The sequence below is a fragment of the Ranitomeya variabilis genome, chromosome 4 (genome assembly GCF_051348905.1).
Source record: "Ranitomeya variabilis isolate aRanVar5 chromosome 4, aRanVar5.hap1, whole genome shotgun sequence".
NCBI lineage: Eukaryota > Metazoa > Chordata > Amphibia > Anura > Dendrobatidae > Ranitomeya > Ranitomeya variabilis.
In genome coordinates, this window is record NC_135235.1 from 384,303,662 (window position 1) to 384,329,499 (window position 25,838).

The 25,838-nt window shown below is 43.7% G+C and overlaps 1 protein-coding gene across 1 annotated transcript in view; it reads left to right on the plus strand.

Annotated features, from left to right (window-relative positions):
* ACY3 (aminoacylase 3) overlaps window positions 1–25,838 on the plus strand; it is a 223,158-nt gene that overhangs the window by 70,106 nt on the left and 127,214 nt on the right. The window contains exon 2 of the mRNA XM_077250833.1: window positions 7,959–8,154. Coding sequence (XP_077106948.1) covers window positions 7,959–8,154 — 196 coding nt within the window. The remainder of the gene's footprint in view (window positions 1–7,958; window positions 8,155–25,838) is intronic.

Here is a 25,838-nt window from a genome sequence, read left to right on the forward strand (position 1 = left end):
AATCACTCAACTTGGAGCAGGTGAATCTTTTTACCAATCTTTCAATCACTTACAAGTTTCCTCTAAAATAGGCACAGTTCTTTTCACTTTCAACTTCCAACTTACAATATTGTACTATTGTTTAAACACAAATCTCCCAGCGCGACAGAAAATATAGAGAAACTTAGAACGCAGCTACGCGCCCCCCTTCCTCTAGCCCACAGCACAGAGGGGAGAAAATCACAATTCGCACAGGGGTTCGACTCCCTCCTCCCATCTGGTATTCAGTACAGATAAGAGCTCAGTATCTTCTACACAGAAACGGATTGCAGCAGTTTTCAGACTTACCCTCTACAAAACATTCAAACATTCATCCTCTCGGAATTAAAAACAGTTTCTCTATACAGGCAAATCACTGCATAACTTGAAAAAGCTGATTCTGACCGCGTCCGGCCAAAACACACATAGACACACATAGAAACCTATCCAGTATCAAACCATATACAACACAGGTCTCACTGAATCTCAGATACAAATCAAATGTACATTAAAAATATCCACAACTCATTCATCCTGGACCTTCAACAGCAGTTAGATAAGTAATGGTACTTATGTGATCATTCATTCATACGTGCTCATTCAGGGATTGTTTTTTTCTTTTCCTTTCACTTTTCAGTTGATTTTTACAAGAAGAAAATCCCTTATCTCAATCACTCCACCTAATTCAGCTCAAACTGAGTTGAATAATGTCTCCTGTCACATACAGAGGACCACACCTAACGAAACCCCTCATCAATCAGGGATGGATTATTCTATTTATCCCTTATACTTATTTACTCACCTCTCATCTCAGTCAGAGCTTCTCATAGACATACATACATACATACAGCCTGCCTATTTTGCACTTTGAAATTAACACAACTCTATATAAATAAAACTGCAGCAGTGTCCACTGACACTCTGAAAGCACTTTAAGGCCAGCCAACAAAAACCACGGCCTTATACAAAATACAGCTTCATATAATGTACTGCCAATCCAAAATGACCAAAATAACAACACTGCACAGAGCCTATCTCAGCTCTGTCTCACACACTAAACAAATACATAACCAATTAGGATATTGACAACTAATACATATAACAATTATCACAATTATCATCTTATAACTCTATTATTCAACTCTCATATGGACATAAACAGACAAAACACAAAACTCACTGGTGATGTGGATTCTTTGAACCGTGTTCGCAGCCTTTTACCCAGAGGTATGGACAGATCCAGAAGAGAGATTGCAGGTGCAAAACAGATTGTAAGAATAACATTTCTCACCTTGCTGCAGCTGGTGTTTGCATGTCCAATCTCTCTGGAAGCTCCCACATACGGATTCTGAATAAGGCTGGTTACACAGCCCCTGTTTGGGCGGCAAAACTGTCGTAGCTGTTTTCGTTCTGACCCACTGTCAGCTGACAGATCACCAGTGAGAGCCAAATCAGGTAGTTACGCCCGTCATTTTACAAGCGCGCTTGGAGACAAAAGACACCTCACACATATCCTGTGAGCAAGTCACTTTTATCTGATATATTAAAACCAAGGCAATGTTTTATACCATTTACAACAAATGCATTTCAATGTAAGTCATGTAGCCCCCACCATCACCCAGGGTCATACTTTATTTACCATAACCCAGAACATGTTGTGGCTGACTATTGAGAACATACATGATAAGAAGTATAGTCTCCTTGAAGAGGAGACCGTCAGACTACTGCGTCAACAGATTCTAGTAATTCTAACACTTAAAGGTAAAAGGCACTTAAAGGCAAACTATTAACCCTTCTATATCATAACTAATTTCCAGAGCTAAGAGTGTTAGTTAAAATTAAAGGTAAAATACATGCTGATATTTGATAAGTTTAGGATCTAAATGAAATTCCAATAGATACTGTTGGTGAAATTGCGCAAAATAGGGTCTTATCCGAGATTCAGGTAGTTAGACACAATAGGATTGTACTCAGCAGATAAAGCCAGTTTATGGCTTATGATAATATTCGCTGCAGCAGATCCACAGGTCCAATGATGACCAACCGAAGTAAAAAAAGTGGGTAGACGTAAATTTACTTTGCACTGTTGAATAACAGTGTATATCTGTGGTATTTTCCTGATGAAGGAGTCTGTGAACTCTGAAACGCGTTGAATAAAGCCACAACCTATATGACATACATCTGGACTTTCACTTATTCAGCAGCGCAGAGTAAATCCACATCTACCCACTTTTTATACTTAGGATCTAAATAGAACCTACAAAATTTATGCCGTCTAGTGGCAAGGAAGTTCTGCTTGTTAGTCATGGTATAGCTGCTACATATAGCTTTGTAGTTGTTTGGAATGGCCTTATACATCATTTAAATACTACTTGAAACTTAGGCTAGGTTCACATTGCGTCAAGTACATGGCGTTAAACGGATCCGTTAAACGCATGTACAGAAAAGGATCAAATTTGTCGAAAAATCGGCTTCACGTTAACGCTTGCGTTAACGCTTTTGACAGCGTTTTTCTCATTTTGATGTCCGTTCGCGATGTATCCGTTTGTCTGCGTTTGTCACTGTCAATAAAGTTTTTTGGGTTTTTTTCTCCTTTTGTCCTCGTCGGGGTGTGGGTGCAGACTCATTCTCCATTTTGAAAGCATTGAGTGAACTTCTGCTAGCAAGATGTTTGTGTCTGAGCTGGTTCGATTTCGCTTGATGCGGTTGCGACTTCGGCAGAGAAAGCGTAGTTCGCAAAGGAGATATTGGATCCACGAAGTTAATTTCTTGCGGAGTACATATGGTGCCTTTCACACCCTGTATCTTCAGCTTCGGGATCACCCTTCAAAATTCCAACGCTATTTACGGATGTCCATTGAGACCTTTGATGTTCTGCTTTCACATGTGAAGGATGAGATACATCATCATCGCAGCACATTCCGTGAAAGCATCTGTGCGGAGGAACGATTAGTAGTGACTGTGAGGTAATTATAAAAAATTTTCTCATTCTATTGACAAAGACTAGATCTAGGCATCGTGGGGCATAATGTTCATTTAGCAATTGTATATTCTATTGTATGTAGCCTTTTAATTGTCCTTTAAAATCCTAAACAATTTCCTTTTTTTTTCTTTTTGAATGCCAACAGATATCTGGCTACTGGAGAATCTTTTGCGTCACTGCATTACCAATTTAGACTGGGGAAGTCAACAATTTGCCAACTGGTTCGGGAAACTTGTGATGCCATTTGGAACAACTTGCAACCACTTGTGCTACCAACCCCAACATCAGAAATGTGGCTAGCGATTTCCCAACAGTTCGAGGATGTGGCTAATTTCCCCAATTGTATTGGTGCCATGGACGGCAAGCACATACGGATTCAGAAACCAGCGCATAGTGGGTCCCTGTGCTATAATTATAAAAAATACTTCTCGATAATCTTGATGGCTATTGCGGATGCAAGATACCGGTTTGTAGCTGTGGATATTGGTGCTTATGGCCGTACTAACGATTAAAGAGTCTTCAGAGACTCCAACATGGGGAGATGTTTGTACAGCAACAATTTTAACTTACCCTCATCACGACCTCTACCGGGGACCGAAGACCCAAGTTTGCCCTTTGTTTTAGTTGGTGATGAGGCGTTCCAACTTGGGCAAAATCTCCTCAAACTGTACTCAAGCTGCAGTCTGAACTCCACCAGGCGCATTTTTAATTATCGCTTGAGTCGGGCAAGACGTTATGTGGAGTGCGCCTTTGGTATTTTGACATTAAAATGGCGAATTCTACTAACGTGCATGCAACTGCAACCAGAAAATCTGGACCGTGTTGTGAAGGCATGCATCTGTCTGCATAATTTTGTGGCCAGACATGAACCCCAGGTGGTTGACCCCGATGAATGTGAGTCGAACCTCATGAGCATTGAATCTACTGCTATTCGGTCTACAGCACAAATAATGAGGATTCGTGACCAATTTGCACAGTACTTCATACATGAGGGGCATGTTCCATAGCAAGACAGACACGTGTAAAATTTATTTAAAGTCTGAAGCTGTGTCCTGATGTGTTTTTGTTTTTTGGGGGTTTTTTTTATTTCCCATATGTCTTGTAAAATATGTCTTGTAAAATATTACATTACTGTTATGTTGTGTTCACAGTCATACAAGAATCAGATTTTAAACAGTTTACTTAAGTTTCCAAATTTTTATGAAAGAACAGTTGTGAACTTGTTACATATGATATCCCATAGGGATGTAAAAAAACACACACGAAATTGGGTGGGAAAAAAAACAATAAACCAAAAAACGTGAAACACAGTTTGCACCTGGCTGGGGACAGTGAGCTGTACTATAGACTCTGGTATTGCGCGGGCGTATTGTCTGCCCAGGTGTATGATGGACTGCTACTTTGTATCTGATGTTCCATGCTCGGTTCACACCGGGCTCTATATTGAGGGTTGTAGGCCGGCATTGTCTATGCTTCTGGTTCTCGATGGAGCTGGTTCCTGGGGGCCCACAAATTCCTCAAGAAGGTCATTCAGTCTTTGCCGAAACAAAAGGTTTCTGTGTGCCGGGATATTTTGTGCTACAGGAACATAGGACAAAAAAGTAGCTTCCACTCATTTGCAGAATATACAGACTCGCGAGATTGCAAGTCGGTAATTTCCCGCCTCAGGTCTTTCAGTTCACTCTGACACATGTCCTCAACCCGCTGAAGTCCATCGACAATAATGGCATCAGCTTCATCTTTTTGTGAAGCTCGCTTGCGTCCACGCAGTGATTGCAACCGGGCACTCACACCTGAAGCCACAGTGCTTCTCTCCCCAGATCGTGGCTCGCTGATGACAGACACGTCTTCAGCGCCCGTCTGCTGACTTGGTTCCAGTGGAGATGGCTCCAGTTCTTCTGCCTGTCTAGGCGCGGCGGTACTGCATATCGTGCTGTAATCAAAAAAATATATATATATTTTGCTTTAATTTTTAAACAATTTTGTCTCGCACACAGACCAATTTGTACTTACGAGCGCTGAGACACTGTTTTTTGAAGAAAGAGCAATGGCTCGTAATGCACATACGGGGTCACCCGTTTTGCACCTGCTCCGCTTGGTGCATTTTGACTATTCCGGTAGTCACGGACAAAGTGGTCCCTTATTGATTTCCAACGGGTATGGACCGCATCCGCTGTAAGTTTTAAAAAAAGGTAAAAAAAATATATATATATTAGTAGACAGTTCTTATATTGATAGTTTAAAAATTGTGTATAGTTAGTTAAGATAGTTGATATATAGCTAGTAGATAGATAGTTGATAGATAGTAATTATAGATGATAGAGAAATAGTTTAGTGTATAGGTAGTTGATAGTTCAGAGATAGATAGTAGACAATTTAACATCACCAATATTTACCAATTTTTTTCTTTGAGGTTGACGACTTCTCCATGTATCGGGGATCGAAGTGAGAGATAATTTGATCCCACAACTTGCGGTTCTTCACTATGTCATGGTGGGAGCTGTCGCTTTGGTCCCATATTGAGGGGTTGGCTTCCACAAGGTTGATCAGTGTCTCGTTGTGAATGGTCAACGGCTCTTCGTCAACCACAATCCTTTTCTTTTTTTAGCTCGCTGACTTGGACTATGTTAACACAAAACGTTATGTTGAAAGGTTCAATTTCAGTTTATTGGTAGACTGATAGATAGATACATAGATAGATAGAGAGATAGATACAGAGATAGATAGATACATAGATACATAGATAGATAGATAGATAGATAGATAGATAGATAGATACAGAGATAGATAGATACATAGATAGATAGATAGATAGATAGATAGATAGATAGATAGATAGATAGATAGATACAGAGATAGATAGATACAGAGATAGATAGATACATAGATAGATACAGCGAAAGATAGAGAGAGAGAGAGAGAGAGAGAGAGAGAGAGAGAGAGATAGTGGATAGATAGTTTATAGATATAGCAGATAGAAAGTGAATAGATTGATTGTAGATAAATATTGGATAGAAAATTTCTAGTTTTATATTTACCACTGGCAGTTGTGGAGACGACAGACGGCGAGGAACCTTCTTCCTCTTGTGTCCTCCGTGTGCCACAACCTATTGTGTATGTAAATGGAAAAAAAAAATTACATTTCTTTGATCAATAAATTTATGTTTGCAAAACTTAAAAATGTCTGCCATGTACCTTTGTTGGTTTTGCCTGTTTTTTTTGGGGGGGCCTAGCAGCCTTGGGCTCCGAAGACTCCTATTTGCAATAAAAACATGATTATACACGTGCTTAGCTTAATACACTGAATTTTCACACAAATTTTAGTGGTTTTTTAAAGTGCAAGCCTACCGACTGAGAAGAAAAAAACGCAGACATGCTGCTGCTGCTGCTTCCCTCACTATCCGACATCTGCAACAAAGCAATACATTTTTAGTACACACACATCCGTCGTACAATACAGACTCCCATGATGTATACAGAGATATCTACTATATAATTGTCTAGGGTACTTCCGTCTTTCTGTCCTTCTGTCACGGTATTAATTCGCTGATTGGTCTCGGCAGCTGCCTGTCATGGCTGCCGCGACCAATCAGCGACACGCACAGTCAGAAAAAAAAGGGCCGCTCCGCACTCACTGCCCGGCGCCCGCATACACCCCTCTGCTCACTGCTCACACAGGGTACTGTGACAAACGTCGCTGTGCAATATACTACGTGACTGGGTTCTGTATACTACGTCGCTGGGTGCTGTATACTACTTCACTGTGCAATACACTACGTGGCTCTGTGATGTATACTACGTCACTGGGCAATATACTACGTCGCTGGGCAATATACTACATACTACATGGCTGGGCAATATACTGCGTGGCTGGGCAATATACTACGTGGACATGCATATTCTAGAATACACGATGCGTTATCGGGCCACCATCTAGTATATATATATATATATATACAAATGTACTTACCTTTCCTGTGATCTTTTGCAAGACACTTTTTCTGTGGTGTGGAGCAGGCCTCAGGATGTGTGCTGGGGACATTAATGGCCGAAATCCTGTTTCCTGTCACATGACCACATGGACCTCCCTCAAACGCTATTAAAACGTATGGTTCTATTTGGAAATTTATCAAGATTTGCGTCTGGCTGCGTTTGCCATAGACATCAATGGCAGAATTTACGCTTCCGTTAGTATTGCGTTAGCTTGGCCGGACCCGAAAACGCTGCAAGCCGCGTTCCAAGGTCCGTCAGAAAAAAATGTGACTAAATGTGACTAGTTATGTGACTAACGCATGCCAAATTTGGCATGCGTCACGAGGCGTCAGACAATGCAAGTCTATGGGCGCGTTAGTATGTGCGTTACATTGCGTTTTCACTACTTAAAAACGTGTCCGTTAGACGGACTCACCTAGCGCAATGTGAATCTAGCCTTAGAGGTACAACGTCTAGTTTAATTTGAAATAACAATGAGGGATATGGCAACATAAAACCTGGCAGTGTAGAGCAGGTAACAGCTTCCAGATAAAGCCGCTAATAAGAGGGAACTTGAATGCATCTTTTAAAACAGAAGCATCCCCAGCATTCAGATTGTTCAGTAGTCCAGTCAAAACAAATCTTGTCTCTCATCAGGCACATCTAGGACATCATTGGTCGGCAATTGCAAAGGGAACTTCCAGCAGCAGATCTTGATTGATGGTAAATGGTGGTGATATCCTTAGACCACACCCTTCCTCATTGCACCACCTAATATTCTTCATCCAATAAGCATTCAGGTTTATACAGCTTGGAGTGGGAAAATCTGCATAAAAATGATGATATGGTCAAAATACTCACTTGCCTAATAATTCTGCACACAATGTACCTCGTATGTTTACGTCTTTATTCAATATCTGATTGGTGTCAGTATAGTTGTTTACTTGACAGTTCTCTGATCATAAGTGAGAATTCCTTCTTCCAGTTCCTCAGAGTCAGAAGATGAACCATATGAAGTGAAAAGGGCCAGAGAGATTAATCGGATGTTTGGTCCAAGAGGAAGCACAAATGCTTTTGACATGATTCTGGACTTACACAACAGCACATCTAACATGGGTGTCTGTCTGATCATCAGTGAGACTCAGAAGCATCTGGAGATGCATGCTTGTCACTACATACAGGTAAATGCAGCCCTTTATGTACATATACGTTTAAATTACAAGGTCTCATGCTACAGAAAGCTCCTGTCCCCATTTGCTTCTCTGCTGATAAGGCAGTAGAGTGTTGTATGGTTTACGCTGTTCCATCTGGAACATATAAGTGATATTCAGTTATGCCATAAATGTACGATAGATCAGGACCCTTCCTCTGAAACCCAAGTCTATCTCAAGAAGGGTGTCCCTTCATGATGTCAGGGATAGAAAGGTAGTCCATTCGTTTCTATAGATGCTCCCATAATTGATGACAACCAGTGATGGGACCTGAATCTATCTGATAATTATGGCATATTAATGTCACGGGGGTACTGGGTAGACTACAGCTGATTACCCAGGCCCCTGCGATATCTCTCAGACTAGGGAAAACCCTGTCTGTCCCTCTCCCAGAATTTACACTGATGGTGTGCTTGTCTGGGCCACCAGGCCTGACCCTGACTCTGTTTCAGCCCTATGCTGAAACCTCCACCCGCCACCCAGTGATTAGACCACACACCAACCTCCACAGAAAGCACAGACAGGGAAAACTAAAAAACGCACCACGCCGCAGACACACAGGAAAACACTATAATGTGCACAGGGCAAAACAAACACAAATATAGGAAGGAGAAATATGACAAAGGATAATACACCACCAGATACGATATTTCTTCTCCTAGACCACCACTCCAGACCGAGATCACCAGGCACAAGACACAAGCTATAATCGGCGACGCCCAAAGTCCAGAATGACTATTTAAAGGCGTAACCCAGCCTCCAACCAGATTACCAGCTAGATTAACCCCGGACAACCTGGATAAAATCTAGCCGGCGCCACTGAGCGTATAGTGGACGAATGTGGAATTACCGCTGTCTGTCGGACGCCCTAGTGTGAATAGCGTCCGACATGACAATTAATAAACGTAAACTAGAGGGTCTTGTTTAGGATTTCCCAGCTAATAAACTGCTCCATTCCTAAGCAACACACGCTCTACATCGTAATTCATTGGGCCAAATTGAGTTCTTGTCTTTTGTGTCGGCACACTGGGCCACATCATGGGTTCCACCTCTTGTAGCAATAATAATAATAATCTTTATTTATATAGCACCAACATATTCCGCAGCGGTTTACAGTTTAATAATTTCAAACATAACAGTCATAAGTAACAATGTTAACAATACAATAATTAAAGCAAAATAAGACGACCCTGCTTGTGAGAGCTTACAATCTACAATGAGGTGGGGGAGATACAAAGTACAGGTGTGTATTTACAATGATGTATTTAGGATATGTGCACACGTCAGGATTTCTTGCAGAAATTTCCTGAAGAAAACCGGAAATTTTCTGCAAGAAATCCGCATTTTTTTTTTTTGCGTTTTTTTTTGCCGTTTTTTTCGCGTTTTTTTTTTTAGCATTTTGCAAGCGAAGTTAGCTTGCAGAATGCTAAAGTTTTCCAAGCGATCTGTAGCATCGCTTGGAAAACTGACTGACAGGTTGGTCATACTTGTCAAACATACTGTTTGACAAGTGTGACCAACTTTTTACTATAGATGCTGCTTATGCAGCATCAATAGTAAAAAGATATCATGTTAAAAATAATTAAAAAATGGTTATACTCACCCTCTGCAGACAGCCGATCTCCTCAGCGGCGTCCATTCCTATAGATGGTGTGTGCAGGACCTTCGATGACGTCGCGGTCACGTGACCGCGACGTCATCGCGGTCCTGTGACCGCTGTTGTGAATTCTGCTCTTGGGCTCCCTCCGGTGGTTATAAGTGGTAGCGCTGCTGTCTTTGGATCGCTGCATTCTTCAGGTGTGTCCACTTATTGCAATTTTGACTGGGCTATTTAGTCTTGCTTGACCCTTTAGTCAGTGCCAGTTGTCCATTGTTCCTGGAGGATTCACATCCCTGCCTGGTCTCTCCTGCTTTGCTGTTCTTTTCAACAAAGATAAGTTCTGGCTTTTATTTTTGCAGTCCACATGCTGTGGGCCTTATTGTTCAGTTCTTTTCCATGTTTTGTCTTGTCCAGCTTGGTCTGTATAAGGATTTGTTTAGCCAAGCTGGTATCTCTGGAGATGCAGATATACCCTCCATATCTTTAGTTAGATGTGGAGATTTTGTATTTTCTGTGGTGGATATTTTCTAGTGTTTTAATACTGACCGCATAGTACTCTGTCCTATCCTTTCTATTTAGCTAGAGTGGCCTCCTTTGCTAAATCCTGATTTCAGTCTGCGTATGTTATTTCCCTCTCCTTTCACAGTCAATATTTGTGGGGGGCTGTCTATCCTTTGGGGATTTTATCTGAGGCAAGATAGTTTTCCCTTTTCTATCTCTAGGGGTATTTAGTCCTCCGGCTGTGTCAAGATTTCTAGGGAGTGTTAGGTACCTTCCACGGCTACTTCTAGTTGCGGTGTTAAGTTCAGGGTCTGCGGTCAGTACAGGTACCACCTTCTCCAGAGTACGTCTCATGCTGCTCCTAGGCCACCAGATCATAACAGTACAACTGGCCAACAATGAGTTAATCGCATCTCAGAAGAAGGGAAGGAAAGTGCTGAGCCATTTTTTTTTCTGTAGTCTGTTGTGTCTTTTCTTCCCTCTTTACCTCTGGGTGGCTCAGGAGTTTGGCGCTGGCATGGATGTTCAGGGATTGGCTTCTCGTGTGGATCAACTTGCTGCTAGAGTACAGGATATTTCCGATAATATCGTTCAGACTCCGGTTTTAGAGCCTAGAATTCCAACTCCTTATTTGTTTTTTGGGGACAGGTCCAAATTTTTGAGCTTTAAAAATAACTGTAAACTGTTTTTTGCTCTGAAACCCCGTTCCTCTGGTGATCCCACCCAGCAGGATCTGCTGCATGGCGATCCTCAGGATTGGGCATTTTCCATGGAATCTGGGAATCCTGCTTTGCTTAATGTAGACACCTTTTTTCAAGCGCTAGGGTTATTGTATGATGAACCTAATTCAGTGGATCATGCTGAGAAGACCTTGTTGGCCCTGTGTCAGGGTCAAGAAGCAGCAGAATCGTATTGCCAGAAATTTAGAAAATGGTCTGTGCTGACTAAATGGAATGAGGATGCCTTGGCGGCTATTTTCAGAAAGGGTCTTTCTGAATCCGTTAAAGATGTTATGGTGGGGTTCCCCACGCCTGCTGGTCTGAGTGATTCTATGTCTCTGGCCATTCAGATTGATCGGCGCTTGCGCGAGCGCAGAGTTGTGCACACTATGGTGTTGTCTTCCGAGCGGAGTCCTGAGCCTATTCAGTGTGATATGATTGTGTCTAGAGCTGAACAACAAGGATTCAAACGTCAGAATAGGTTGTGTTTTTACTGCGGCGATTCTGCTCATGTTATTTCTGATTGTCCTAAGCGTACCAGGAGAAACGCAAGTTCCGTTACCATCAGTACTGTACAACCCAAATTTCTGTTATCTGTGACCCTGATCTGCTCATTATCGTCATTTTCTGTCATGGCATTTGTGGATTCAGGCGCCGCTTTAAACTTAATGGACTTAGAATTTGCCAGACGTTGTGGTTTCCCCTTGCAGCCTTTGCAGAGTCCTATTCCTTTGAGGGGCATTGATGCTACACCGTTGGCTAAAAATAAACCTCAGTTTTGGACACAGCTGACCATGTGCATGGTGCCAGCCCATCAGGAAGATTGTCGTTTTCTGGTGTTGCATAATTTGCATGATGCTATTGTGCTGGGTTTCCCATGGTTACAGGTGCATATTCCGGTATTGGATTGGAAATCTATGTCTGTGACTAGTTGGGGTTGTCAGGGGGTTCATGGTGACGTTCCTTTGATGTCAATTTCCTCCTCCCCCTCTTCTGAAATTCCAGAGTTTTTGTCAGATTTCCAGGATGTATTCGATGAGCCCAAATCCAGTTCCCTTCCACCGCATAGGGACTGTGAGAGCCCAAATCCAGTTCCCTTCCACCGCATAGGGACTGTGATTGTGCTATTGACTTGATTCCAGGCTGTAAGTTCCCTAAGGGCCGACTTTTCAACCTGTCTGTGCCAGAACATGCCGCCATGCGGAGTTATGTTAAGGAGTCTTTGGAGAAGGGGCATATTCGGCCATCTTCTTCACCATTGGGAGCAGGGTTTTTTTTTGTTGCCAAGAAGGATGGCTCCTTGAGACTCTGTATTGATTATCGCCTCTTGAATAAGATCACGGTCAAATTCCAATACCCTTTGCCTTTGCTTTCTGATTTGTTTGCTAGGATTAAGGGGGCTAGTTGGTTTACTAAGATTGACCTTCGAGGGGCATATAATCTTGTTCGTATTAAGCAGAGTGACGAATGGAAAACTGCGTTTAATACGCCTGAAGGCCATTTTGAATACCTTGTGATGCCATTCGGACTCTCTAATGCTCCATCTGTGTTTCAGTCCTTCATGCATGATATATTTCGGAATTATCTTGATAAATTCATGATTGTATATTTGGATGATATTTTGATTTTTTCAGATGATTGGGAGTCTCATGTGAAACAAGTCAGGATGGTATTTCAGATCCTTCATGATAATGCCTTGTTTGTGAAGGGGTCCAAGTGCCTCTTTGGAGTACAGAAGGTTTCTTTTTTGGGCTTCATTTTTTCTCCCTCATCTATGGAAATGGATCCGGTTAAGGTTCAGGCCATTCATGATTGGATCCAGCCCACATCTGTGAAGAGCCTTCAGAAATTTTTGGGCTTTGCTAATTTTTATCGCCGTTTCATTGCCAACTTCTCCAGTGTGGTTAAACCCCTGACCGACTTGACGAAGAAAGGCGCTGATGTGACAAATTGGTCCTCTGCGGCTGTTTCTGCCTTTCAGGAGCTTAAACGCCGATTTACTTCTGCCCCTGTGTTGCGTCAGCCGGATGTTTCTCTTGCTTTTCAGGTGGAGGTTGACGCTTCTGAGATTGGGGCAGGGGCCGTTTTGTCTCAGAGGAATTCTGATGGTTCCTTGATAAAACCGTGTGCCTTCTTTTCTCGAAAGTTTTCGCCTGCGGAACGCAATTATGATGTCGGCAATCGTGAGTTGTTGGCTATGAAGTGGGCATTTGAGGAGTGGCGACATTGGCTTGAGGGGGCCAAGCACCGTATTGTGGTCTTGACCGATCATAAGAATCTGATTTACCTCGAGTCTGCATCCCACATCAGCATGGTTTGAAAGCCTTAGAGTTTTATTTGAAAACCAGGGCGATTCAGTTTAATGGTCACAATAGGTTCATATTAACACTTATGGAATATATTTTGACCCACAATTTTTTTATATTTGATGGGAAGTACTTCCACCAGCGCAGGGGGACCGCAATGGGGTGCTCATGTGCCCCCTCTTATGCAAATCTCCTCCTGGGCTGGTGGGAGGAAACAACCATCTTTCCTGATGTTGAATGTTGGTGGAATGACAAAATTTTGGCGTGGTATCGCTATATAGACGACGTCTTTGTAATGTGGAATGGATCGGAGCATGAGTTCGAGACCTTAATACGAGAGCTAAATATCAATACTATTGGCCTATACTTCACTTTTGAATGTCAACAATTAGAGTTACCCTTCCTGGATGTTATGATTAGTAAAAATGATTTGGGACAGTTGGAAACCAAGGTATTCCGCAAACCAACATCTACAAATGCCCTCCTGAGATGGGACAGCCACCATCCTGTGCCCCTCAAGAGAGGCATCCCACGAGGACAATACTTACGCCTAAGGAGGAATTGTTCCCAGGTTGAAACATTTAGAGCACAGGCATATGACTTGAGAAGCCGATTCAGAGAACGGGGTTACCCTGATGAGGTACTCAATCCAGCTTTTAGAAATGCCCTCGAGAAAGATAGGGGTACACTCCTTCGACCTCGAGAACAACAGGAGGGGGAAGATATTTGCAGAGTGATCGGAACGTTTGATTCCCATTCGGACAACATCTATAGGATCTTGAGAAAACTTTGGCAGATCCTAAGGGCTGATGACACTCTGGAAGAGTTTATCCCCCCTAGGCCACAGATTACATTCAGAAGGGGGAGATCCCTCAGGGACCGTTTAGTACATAGCCACTATGTTAGACAGAAATCAGAAGGCACGTGGCTAGATAGAAATGCGGAAACTGTTCGTTTTGTAGGGTCATTACACCAGGAAAATGCTTCTCTAGTGCATCAACCAATCGCCAATATTTCTTGAGAGACTTCGCCAATTGTAAAAGTACGGGAGTTATTTATATGGCAACCTGCTCCTGTCCCCTAAATTATATAGGGAAGACAAAGAGGGAATTAAGGAAACGGATAGGGGAACATCTAGGCGATGTAAGAAATAAAAGGGATACGCCGGTGGCTAGGCATACCTGGGAGCGCCATCAGGGAGATGCGGATACCCTAAGATTTGGTGTTCTAGAGGTTGTTAGGCCAAATGGTAGACAAGGCGACTGGGACAGGCTGCTATTACAAAGAGAATCCCAGTGGATCTTTAGAATGGAGTCAATAACCCCCAGGGGGCTAAATGAACAACTGACCTATAGCTGCTTTATCTGAGATTACTGTGCTTGTTTGGTCAGGCCAATCTGTACTGACCACCCTACCCTCGTACTTTAGAAATCCAGTCTTGGATACACACACTTAGGAGAGAGTGAGTGTATAATTGATCAGGGGATAACTAACCATCTGTGTGTTCCCATTATGTATGTATCTGATTACGAGTATTATAAAGTATTATAAAGTATTTTGACAAATTTTTCAGTGACCCCTAAGGTCGGGGATATATGAAGAATTGGGCAGTACAGTAAAGTAAGGGTTAACAGATAATGAATTCACCCTATTTATGTACAGGCACAATATATGTGCAACCAGCCAGAAATAGCCCTCTAATTAACATATAGCGCTCATAATTAGTCCTGAGTTGTGTTGGGATCTAGGCCATGTAGCACTAAAGCAGGCACATTATAATAGGCGCTATATATAGGCATGCGCTAAGCGGCGAGTGGGGTCTGGGCGTCACAGCGAAGTAAGGGTTAATATGAAATGTACTTCCCCTTTGATATGTATATTTACATCATATATGTAACCAGCCGAGAATAGCTCTCTAATTAACATATAGCGCCTATAATTGGCCCTGACGTGTGCTGGGACCAAGGTTAGATGGCACTGCAGCAGATATACTGTAACAAACGCTACTTAGACGCATGTGCTAAGCGGTGAGTGGGGCTGATGATGAAGTAATAGCCACCGCTGTAAGCATATTGGCCGTGATTATAGCGTCTGGGTGTGTACTGCGCATGACCGCGCAGAGCGACGTAAGATGAGCTGGAACAGGGAAGAAATTGATGTGCCTCTAGCGCATAGGGTGTTTGGACATGCGCACTTTGAATGAGAGGACATCAGTATAATATATCGCCCGTTTGCACATTCCCCCTAGCGCCGACTGGATGTTGGAGGTGGGCGGTCCTTTAGATAACAGCGGCAACTTTAAAATCCCCACAATTAGGGGCACTGCACGCCTACAAGCAGTGTATGATGATGGCCGTATGCTGCATCTCTGCATAGCGGTCTCCCCATCAGCCTCCTGATGAACTGGTATCGTGGCAGGGAAACGCGTTGAGGCACGAAATGATCGTCTGGACACCAGATAAGATAAATGCATAATATTATCAGTCATTATGTGGTACATTTAAGTGCGGGGTAGGGTATAACAATAGGAGGTGGTTCGGTTGGTCGAACACAAAGCATATGAGTATGGTAATGGATGCACATGACATAGAATGATGGTATCAGTGTGGCATTAAGTAACGTTTTTCTGTGCTTTGACCGTATTCGTATCTAAATACTCCCCATACCTACCGGTGTTATCTTTGGTCCCTATATTATTATCCCATACCTATCCTCCCTTACCCCCTCTCTAAGACCCATTATCCCATTGTATGCATATGGGTCAGGTTAAGCAAAATAGGGTTATTAAGGGATAGTCGACGAGACCGGGGGCGCCATTTGCGTGATTATTTAGGGGTGCCAACCTCCGCATGATAGGTAGGGACAGGGGTTATAGGGATTGGTAAGGTTAGACTATAGCACCTTAACAGCACACTATTAACCCCTATTCCAAATATCGCGGGTGTTCGATCATCATCTGATAATATTAGGCTAGTGTGTACTTTAAACCATAGATAAAGCAAGAGGTCTGTGGTATCGTGACAATTTGTTATCATTATTGCACATTTCTTCTTTTTGTACCATCTATCGTCTGTTTGCACATTTCTGTAGCGGCATGCCCCTATGGGTATGGGATATGTTGTATTCCCGGGAGCATTAGGGCCGACTATTGTTTTGGGTACAAACAACTAATAAGTAGGGAGGTGATATGAGATATCAGATGTGGTATCACCCCTAACAGATAAGAAAAGTACATTAAGAAAGGATATGGTAACGGTAGTCCTAAGTACTTGGTTTTAAATTTTTGGTCACATTGTTGTAGGGCTACGGGTTTTGTCTACTACAATTTTAAATAATTTTCTAAATAAAGGTATTTTTGGTAATAATTACCTCGAGTCTGTCAAACGGCTGAATCCTAGACAGGCCCGATGGTCCCTGTTTTTCTCCCGTTTTGATTTTGTGGTCTCGTATCTTCCGGGTTCTAAGAATGTTAAGGCTGATGCCCTCTCTAGGAGCTTTTTGCCTGATTCCCCTGGGGTCCTTGAGCCGGTCGGCATTCTGAAGGAAGGGGTGATTCTTTCTGCCATCTCCCCTGATTTACGACGGGTTCTTCAGGAATTTCAGGCTGATAAACCTGACCGCTGTCCAGTGGGGAAACTGTTTGTTCCTGACAGATGGACTAGTAAAGTGATTTCTGAGGTTCATTGTTCTGTGTTGGCTGGCCATCCTGGGATATTTGGTACCAGAGATTTGGTTGGTAGGTCCTTTTGGTGGCCTTCCTTGTCACGGGATGTGCGTTCTTTTGTGCAGTCCTGTGGGACTTGTGCGCGGGCCAAGCCTTGCTGTTCCCGCGCTAGTGGGTTGCTTTTGCCGGTCCCTGAGAGGCCTTGGACGCATATTTCTATGGATTTTATTTCAGATCTTCCGGTTTCCCAGAGGATGTCGGTTATCTGGGTGGTTTGTGACCAGTTTTCTAAGATGGTTCATTTGGTACCTTTGCCTAAATTGCCTTCCTCTTCTGATTTGGTTCCGTTGTTTTTCCAGCATGTGGTTTGTTTGCATGGCATTCCGGAGAAGACTGTGTCCGATAGAGGTTCCCAGTTTGTTTCTAGGTTTTGGCGGGCCTTTTGTGCTAGGCTGGGCATTGATTTGTCTTTTTCTTCCACATTTCATCCTCAGACAAATGGCCAAACCGAGTGAACTAACCAGACTTTGGAAACTTATTTGAGATGCTTTGTGTCTGCTGATCAGGATGATTGGGTGGCTTTCTTGCCATTGGCCGAGTTTGCCCTTAATAATCGGGCTAGTTCTGCTACCTTAGTTTCACCCTTCTTTTGTAATTCTGGTTTTCATCCTCGTTTTTCTTCAGGGCAGGTTGAGCCTTCTGATTGTCCTGGGGTGGACTCTGTGGTTGACAGGTTGCAGCAAATTTGGGCTCATGTTGTGGACAATTTGGTGTTGTCTCAGGAGGAGGCTCAGCGTTTTGCTAACCGTCGTCGGTGTGTTGGTTCCCGGCTTCGGGTTGAGGATTTGGTCTGGTTGTCTTCCCGTCATGTTCCTATGAAGGTTTCTTCCCCTAAGTTCAAGCCTCGGTTTATTGGTCCTTATAGGATTTCTGAGATTATCAATCCTATGTCTTTTCGTTTGGCCCTTCCAGCATCTTTTTCCATCCATAATGTTTTTCATAGATCTTTGTTGCGGAAATATGTGGTGCCCGTTGTTCCCTCTGTTGATCCTCCTGCCCCGGTGTTGATTGATGGGGAGTTGGAGTATGTGGTTGAGAAGATTTTGGATTCTCGTATTTCGAGGCGGAAGCTTCAGTATCTTGTCAAATGGAAGGGTTATGGCCAGGAGGATAATTCTTGGGTTGTTGCCTCCGATGTTCATGCTGACGATTTGGTTCGTGCCTTTCATTTGGCTCATCCTGATCGGCCTGGGGGCTCTGGTGAGGGTTCGGTGACCCCTCCTCAAGGGGGGGTACTGTTGTGAATTCTGCTCTTGGGCTCCCTCCGGTGGTTATAAGTGGTAGCGCTGCTGTCTTCGGATCGCTGCATTCTTCAGGTGTGTCCACTTATTGCAATTTTGACTGGGCTATTTAGTCTTGCTTGACCTTTTAGTCAGTGCCAGTTGTCCATTGTTCCTGGAGGATTCACATCCCTGCCTGGTCTCTCCTGCTTTGCTGTTCTTTTCAGCAAAGATAAGTTCTGGCTTTGATTTTTGCAGTCCACATGCTGTGGGCCTTATTGTTCAGTTCTTTTCCATGTTTTGTCTTGTCCAGCTTGGTCTGTTTAAGGATTTGTTTAGCCAAGCTGGTATCTCTGGAGATGCAGATATACCCTCCATATCTTTAGTTAGATGTGGAGATTTTGTATTTTCTGTGGTGGATATTTTCTAGTGTTTTAATACTGACCGCATAGTACTCTGTCCTATCCTTTCTATTTAGCTAGAGTGGCCTCCTTTGCTAAATCCTGATTTCAGTCTGCGTATGTTATTTCCCTCTCCTCTCACATTCAATATTTGTGGGGGGCTGTCTATCCTTTGGGGATTTTCTCTGAGGCAAGATAGTTTTCCCTTTTCTATCTCTAGGGGTATTTAGTCCTCCGGCTGTGTCGAGATGTCTAGGGAGTGTTAGGTACATTCCACGGCTACTTCTAGTTGCGGTGTTAAGTTCAGGGTCTGCGGTCAGTACAGGTACCACCTTTTCCAGAGTACGTCTCATGCTGCTCCTAGGCCACCAGATCATAACAGACTGCAATGTCATCGCAGGTCCTTCACACATACCATCTATAGGAACGGAAGCGGCAGCATGCACCGCTGAGAGGCGGGAAGACTCCGGGGGCCATCGAAGGTGAGTATATCACTATTTTTTATTTTAATTCTTTTTTTTTACCAATTATATGGTGCCCAGTCCGTGGAGGAGAGTCTCCTCTCCTCAACCCTGGGTACCAACCGCACATGATCCGCTTACTTCCCGCATGGTGGGCACAGCCCCGTGTGGAAAGTAAGTAGATCAATGCATTCCTAGGTGTGCGGAATCCCCGCAATTCCGCACATTTAATGAACATGTTGCTTTTTTTTCCGCGATGCGATTTTTTCGCAGAAAAAAATGCAACATTTGCACAAGGAATGCGGAATACACTTAAAATAATGGGAGGCATATGTAAGCGTTTTTTTTGCGTTTTTTTTTCACGTTTTTATCACGTTTTTATAGCGAAAAAACGCAAAAAAAACGCGAAAAATGACTTTGATTAGGGAACGTGATAGGCCGCTCTGGACAAACGTGTTTTGAGGCAGCACCTAAAACTATGCAGATTGTGGATGGTTCTAATATCTTGGGGTAGAGCATTCCAGAGGATTGGCGCAGCACAGGAGAAGTCTTGGAGTCGGGAGTGGGAGGTACGGATTAGAGCAGGGTTAATCGAAAGTCGTTTGCAAAGCGTAGCGGTCTGTTAGTCCAATAGACAGAAATGAGGGAGGAGAAGTAAGGGGGTGCTGCACTATGGAGAGCTTTGTGGGTGAGAACAAGTACTTTGAATTGTATCCTGTAATGAATGGGCAGCCAGTGTAATGACTGGCGAAGAGCGGACACGTCTGAATACCGATTAGCTAGATGGACAACCCTGGCTGCTGCATTAAGGATAGACTGGAGAGGGGAAAGTCGAGTGAGGGGGAGGCCAATTAATAGAGAATTGCAGCAGTCCAGGCGGGAGTGGATCAGAGCGACAGTGAGGGTTTTTGTTGTTTCCATGGTGAGAAAAGGGCGGATTCTAGAGATGTTCTTTAGGTGTAAGCGGCACGAGCGGGCAAGAGATTGTATATGGGATGTGAAGGAGAGATCGGAGTCAGAAGAAGTTCAGTTTTGGAGAGGTTGAGTTTCAGATAGAGAGCGGACATGACGTTAGAGACTGTGGTCAGACAGTCAGTGGCGTTCTGTAGTACAGCGGGGGTTTGTTTAAAATTCATTGTGGTAATGTCTATAACCAAACTTAGAAAAATGTTGTCTCTGTCCAAATATATATGAACCTAACTGTACATTTAATTGACAATGACAATGTGTAACATCTTACAGATTGTGAGGTGATCACAGATGATTTCATGTAAGGTACAGCACTGCTAAAAGCGCTTGAGGCCTAAGCGACCCTAAGGTTGATACGAGGCTGGTGACTGGTAAGGGCCGCCTGGTATTTTAGTGGCACTTTAGTACAGAATGATACTGTATAAGGGCGCTGAAAGGAGCAGTGTGCTGCAGGGTGGAATTCTATCTCAGAGGCGACTGATAAGATTAAACCATCTGCAGCCACATCATAATCTGTAAGACGCGCTCACGCGGCATTACTCCTCTTCATGACACCTGCCCGAGAGACGTGCCAGTAGGCTAAGAGCTGCTTTGACCCATGTCTGACTGTGACAACTGGTAAGATTGATCATTTGCACAGTAATATTCAGGGTGTTGAGCGCTGCTGTCAGTGGACCACCGTTTTGTGCGCTCTTTGTTGTGTTCAACTGGAGGCAAAAATAAAATATTGCTCCAAAAATAAAATAATTCTTCTTCCCTTCCATGCCCTCCCACGTGCTGAACACTACCCACTCACGTGAACAGGTCAGTGGTAAAAACAGTCAACGCTGATGCCGTACGAGCTGCATCCGCTTGTTGTCCATTTTTCAATGACTGCAGGATGAAGCTTGGGAAACCTCCATCAGTATCTGTTTTGCATATGAGAAAAACTGATGACACACTAATAGCAAGAAATGAGACTGACCAAACAATGGCAATCTGATGCAAAACACTGATAAAAAGTGGTCTATTTTTTTTTTTAAATGAGAAGAAAAGACTGAACCTAAGGGCATAAAATCAATTAATGGGCCACCCATGTGTCAAGAGGACCGCACAAGGATAAATGCATGTGAATGGCTGGTTGAAATGATTGTTTTTTCACAGAAAGACCGATAGTCCCTACAAAAACAAAAGAAGCCTGCACTGTTCTAATTGGTATTTTGGAAAAGACTTGCCCATTACAGTTAAGGATATCATCTGTATGGCATCCATTTTTAAAGAATCCTTTAGAATGGTTTCATATAAAAAGTATAAAACTATATTTGTCCTTTTATGATTTCTTGCTGTGGATGTATAAAATGGGCATATAAATGACAAACATTTATTTTGCCCAGGTAAAACACATGATTTTGAATCTATATGGTGATATGTACGTATGTTTCTTTTATGCTCAATATATGTCTATTTTTGCCATATGTTTGACCTCCATTTTATATATCACTATTTAAAAAAAAACTCATAAAAGTCCAAATACAGTTTCCTATATAGTCATTGCAAAACATCTGTTAAAGAAATCTGACACCAGGTTTAAGCTACTCCGAGAGCAGCATGATGTAAGGGTTGACACCCTGATTCCAGTGATGTATCACTTACTGGGCTGCTTGCTGTCTTTTAAATAAAATCACTGTAGATCTACCAGTTCCCTGAAATTAAGCTCTATATAACCCCACCCACATCACTAATTGTGTACACAGAAAGCTGCCAATCAGTGATGGGGGTGGGGTTATACTGGCCTCATGACTATGCTTGACTACTAGCAGCAGGTTTAAACACCACAGAAAAAACAGGCAAAGGTGCTTGCTTACCTGTCTAGGTCTCAAATCAAATGCACTATCCTGGTGCAGCGGGCCCAAGTAAAGGTGGCGACTGCACAGGTGCGGTAATACCAAATAGCACAGCCAGCCTACAATCAGGGATTGGCTGCTTGGCACACCAGTGCAAATAAATAATCTGCAGCAGTGTTCACACAGAGTATGCAAAGCGGTATTTTCTCTAGAATAGTGGAGGTTTTTTCCTCCTTTTTTTCCTCCTGTTGTGTTTTTTTGCTGTTAGAGTAGGACTGGCAAGTGTGAGGACCCGTGACGTGGGTTGCCAGCTTACGTATTGTGGACGTAATATTAACTAATACCTTACATATTTTGATATGTTCTTATGCACTTTTTTACTTTTACTTTTTGAGGTGCGGCCAATCCCTGATTGTAGGCTGGCTGTCTCATTTGGTAATACCGCACCTGTGCAGTCGCCATCTTTACTTGGGTCTGCTGCGCCATGATAGTGCATTTGATTTGAGGCTTGGACAGGTAAGCACCTTTGCCTGTTTTTTGTGCAGTGTTTTCTCTAGAATAGTGGAGGTTTTTTCCTCCTTTTTTTCCTCCTGTTGTAGTTTTAGCAACAGGTTTAGTAGTCCTCTCATGATAGACTCCGGCTAAAAAACACTGACTTTATCAAAACTATACTAATAATAATAATAATCTTTATTTATATAGCGCCAACATATTCCGCATTGCTTTACAGTTTAACAGTTTGAAATACAACAGTGATAAGTAACAACGTTAACAATACAATACCGTATTTTTCCGACTATAAGACGCACTTTTTCCACAAAAAAATTGTGCGGAAAATGGGGGGTGCGTCTTATAGTTGGAATGCAGGCTTACCGGCATTGTGGTGGCGACAGAGGTGCGGGGATGATGTGACGCGGTGAGCGGTATGGCGCGAGCAGGGTCCCGTCCACATTTGAGGTGAATCCGCGGCCCGGTATTGAAGGAGAGCAGCAGAGCTGGGTGAGTTACGGTTTTCCCGGTGGCGGCGGCCATCTTCCTGAGGCCGCGCGTGCGCAGATTGAGTTTTCTGCTTCCTGGGGCTTCAGGAAAATGGCAGCGGGAGGCCGCGCGTGTGCAGATGGAGATCGCGGCGGCCATTTTCCTGAAGCCGAGTTCGCAGATTGAGATCTCGGCTTCAGGAAAATGGCTGCCGCGATCTCCATCTGCGCACACGCAGCCTCCAGCGGCCATTTTCCTGAAGCCCTGGGAAGCAGAGTACTGAATCTGCGCACGCGTGGCCTCAGAAAGATGGCCGCCGCCACCGGGAAAACCGTAACTCACCCAGCTCTGCTGCTCTCCTTCACATCCCCAGAGCTCGTCCTAATATTCAGGTTTACCTATCAGGTCAGTTTGGTGATCCTACCACCGGATCATAACAGTACAGCAGGCCCATAAAGAGTTAATGCATCGCAAAAGAGGGATAAGAGAAATCCTGAGTTCATTTTTTTTTTTCCTCTGCAGTGTGTCTAGCCTCTCTCCTCCCCTTAATCTCTGGGTGGTTCAGAAATCAGCTGCAGCTATGGACCTTCAGAGTCTGTCTTCTAGTGTGGATCATCTCACTACTAAGGTACAAGGCATTCAGGATTATGTAGTCCGCAGTCCTATGTCAGAGCCTAAGATACCTATTCCTGAGCTGTTCTCCGGAGACAGATCTAGGATTTTGAACTTTAAAAATAATTGCAAATTATTCCTTTCTCTGAGACCTCGTTCCTCTGGTGATCCGGTTCAGCAAGTTAAAATTATTATTTCTTTGTTGCGTGGTGACCCTCAAGATTGGGCATTCTCTCTGGCGCCGGGAGATCCTGCATTGCAAAATGTGGATGCGTTTTTTCTGGCGCTTGGAGTGCTTTATGAGGAACCTAATTTGGTAGACCAATTAAATGAAGCAGGTCAGGATGGTATTTCAGGTCCTGCGAGCCAATGCCTTGTTTGTGAAGGGCTCTAAATGTCTCTTCGGAGTCCAGAAGGTTTCCTTTTTGGGCTTTATTTTTTCTCCTTCTACCATTGAGATGGATCCAGTCAAGGTCCAGGCTATTTATGACTGGACTCAACCTACATCGGTAAAGAAGACACAAAAGAGCACAGTGAGGTCAAAAATACTCTGTTGTAAAAAAAAAAAAAAATCAGAGTAATCAGCAAGTGCTAGTCAAAAGATGTAAAGAAAACAGGGTATTTAGTTGATACGTTTTTTTGCAAAAAAATGTATACTAAGCTGCTCCACCAAATCGTCAAGGTATACCCTTATAGAGCAGTCCTAACTAATGTATAGAATCCCTATCTGATGTATTTAAAACCTGATCATCTGTATAGTACCTGTATAAGCAGGGTTCAGAGAAGGACTATCCATGTGGACATGCAGGATGGAACAGCTTAAATGCAAATGACCCACAGAGGAGTGGTGGACTCCCCAGTCTTGTAGAAACAAGAGAACAATTATAGAACCAGAAACACATGGGCCACTTGCACATTGAACAAGTCTGTAGGAACCTGTTCACACCACCAGAAAACTTGAAGACACAAAAGAGCACAGTGAGGTCAAAAATACTCTGTTGTAAAAAAAAAAAAAAAAAAATCAGAGTAATCAGCAAGTGCTAGTCAAAAGATGTAAAGAAAACAGGGTATTTAGTTGATACGTTTTTTTGCAAAAAAATGTATACTAAGCTGCTCCACCAAATCGTCAAGGTATACCCTTATAGAGCAGTCCTAACTAATGTATAGAATCCCTATCTGATGTATTTAAAACCTGATCATCTGTATAGTACCTGTATAAGCAGGGTTCAGAGAAGGACTATCCATGTGGACATGCAGGATGGAACAGCTTAAATGCAAATGACCCACAGAGGAGTGGTGGACTCCCCAGTCTTGTAGAAACAAGAGAACAATTATAGAACCAGAAACACATGGGCCACTTGCACATTGAACAAGTCTGTAGGAACCTGTTCACACCACCAGAAAACTTGAAGACACAAAAGAGCACAGTGAGGTCAAAAATACTCTGTTGTAAAAAAAAAAAAAAAAATCACAGTAATCAGCAAGTGCTAGTCAAAAGATGTAAAGAAAACAGGGTATTTAGTTGATACGTTTTTTTGCAAAAAGATGTATACTAAGCTGCTCCACCAAATCGTCAAGGTATACCCTTATAGAGCAGTCCTAAACCTGATCATTAGGGTTGAGCGATACCGTCCGATACTTGAAAGTATCGGTATCGGAAAGTATCGGCCGATACCGGCAAAGTATCGGATCTAATCCGATACCGATACCCGATACCAATACAAGTGAATGGGACTCAAGTATCGGACGGTAAATCAGCCCTTTCTGTCCTTCTATATGGGGTTCTGGAGGGGGGGGAGAGTGTGGGCGGTGCGTGGGCGGAGACTGCGTGTCTCTGTGCGGGCGGGGTCTGTGCGGGCCTGCCAGGGATCTCATTCTATGCGGCCGGCGCTGTATGCCCAGGCTTGATGCGGCGTGCCGGGGCTTGATGCGGCGTGGGAGGGCTCTGCGGCGTGCTGGGGGGGTCTATGCGGCGTGAGGGGGTCTAAGCGGCGTGCTGGGGCGTCTATGCGGCGTGCTGGGGGATCTATGCGGCGTGAGGGGCTCTCTGCGGCGTTCTGGGGCGTCTATACGGCGTGCTGGGGGGTCTATGCGGCGTGCTGGGGGGTCTATGCGGCGTGCTGGGGGGTCTATGCGGCGTGCGGGGGTCTCAGCGGCGTGCGGGGGTCTCTGCGGCGTGCTGGGGGGTCTCTGCGGCGTGGGGGGGTCTCTGCGGCGTGGGGGGGGGTCTCTGCGGCGTGCGGGGGTCTCAGTGCGGGCATCGTCCGATGGGACTACAAGTCCCATCGGGCTATGCCTGCTACACTGACAGTGATTGACACATTAGCCAATGATGGGACA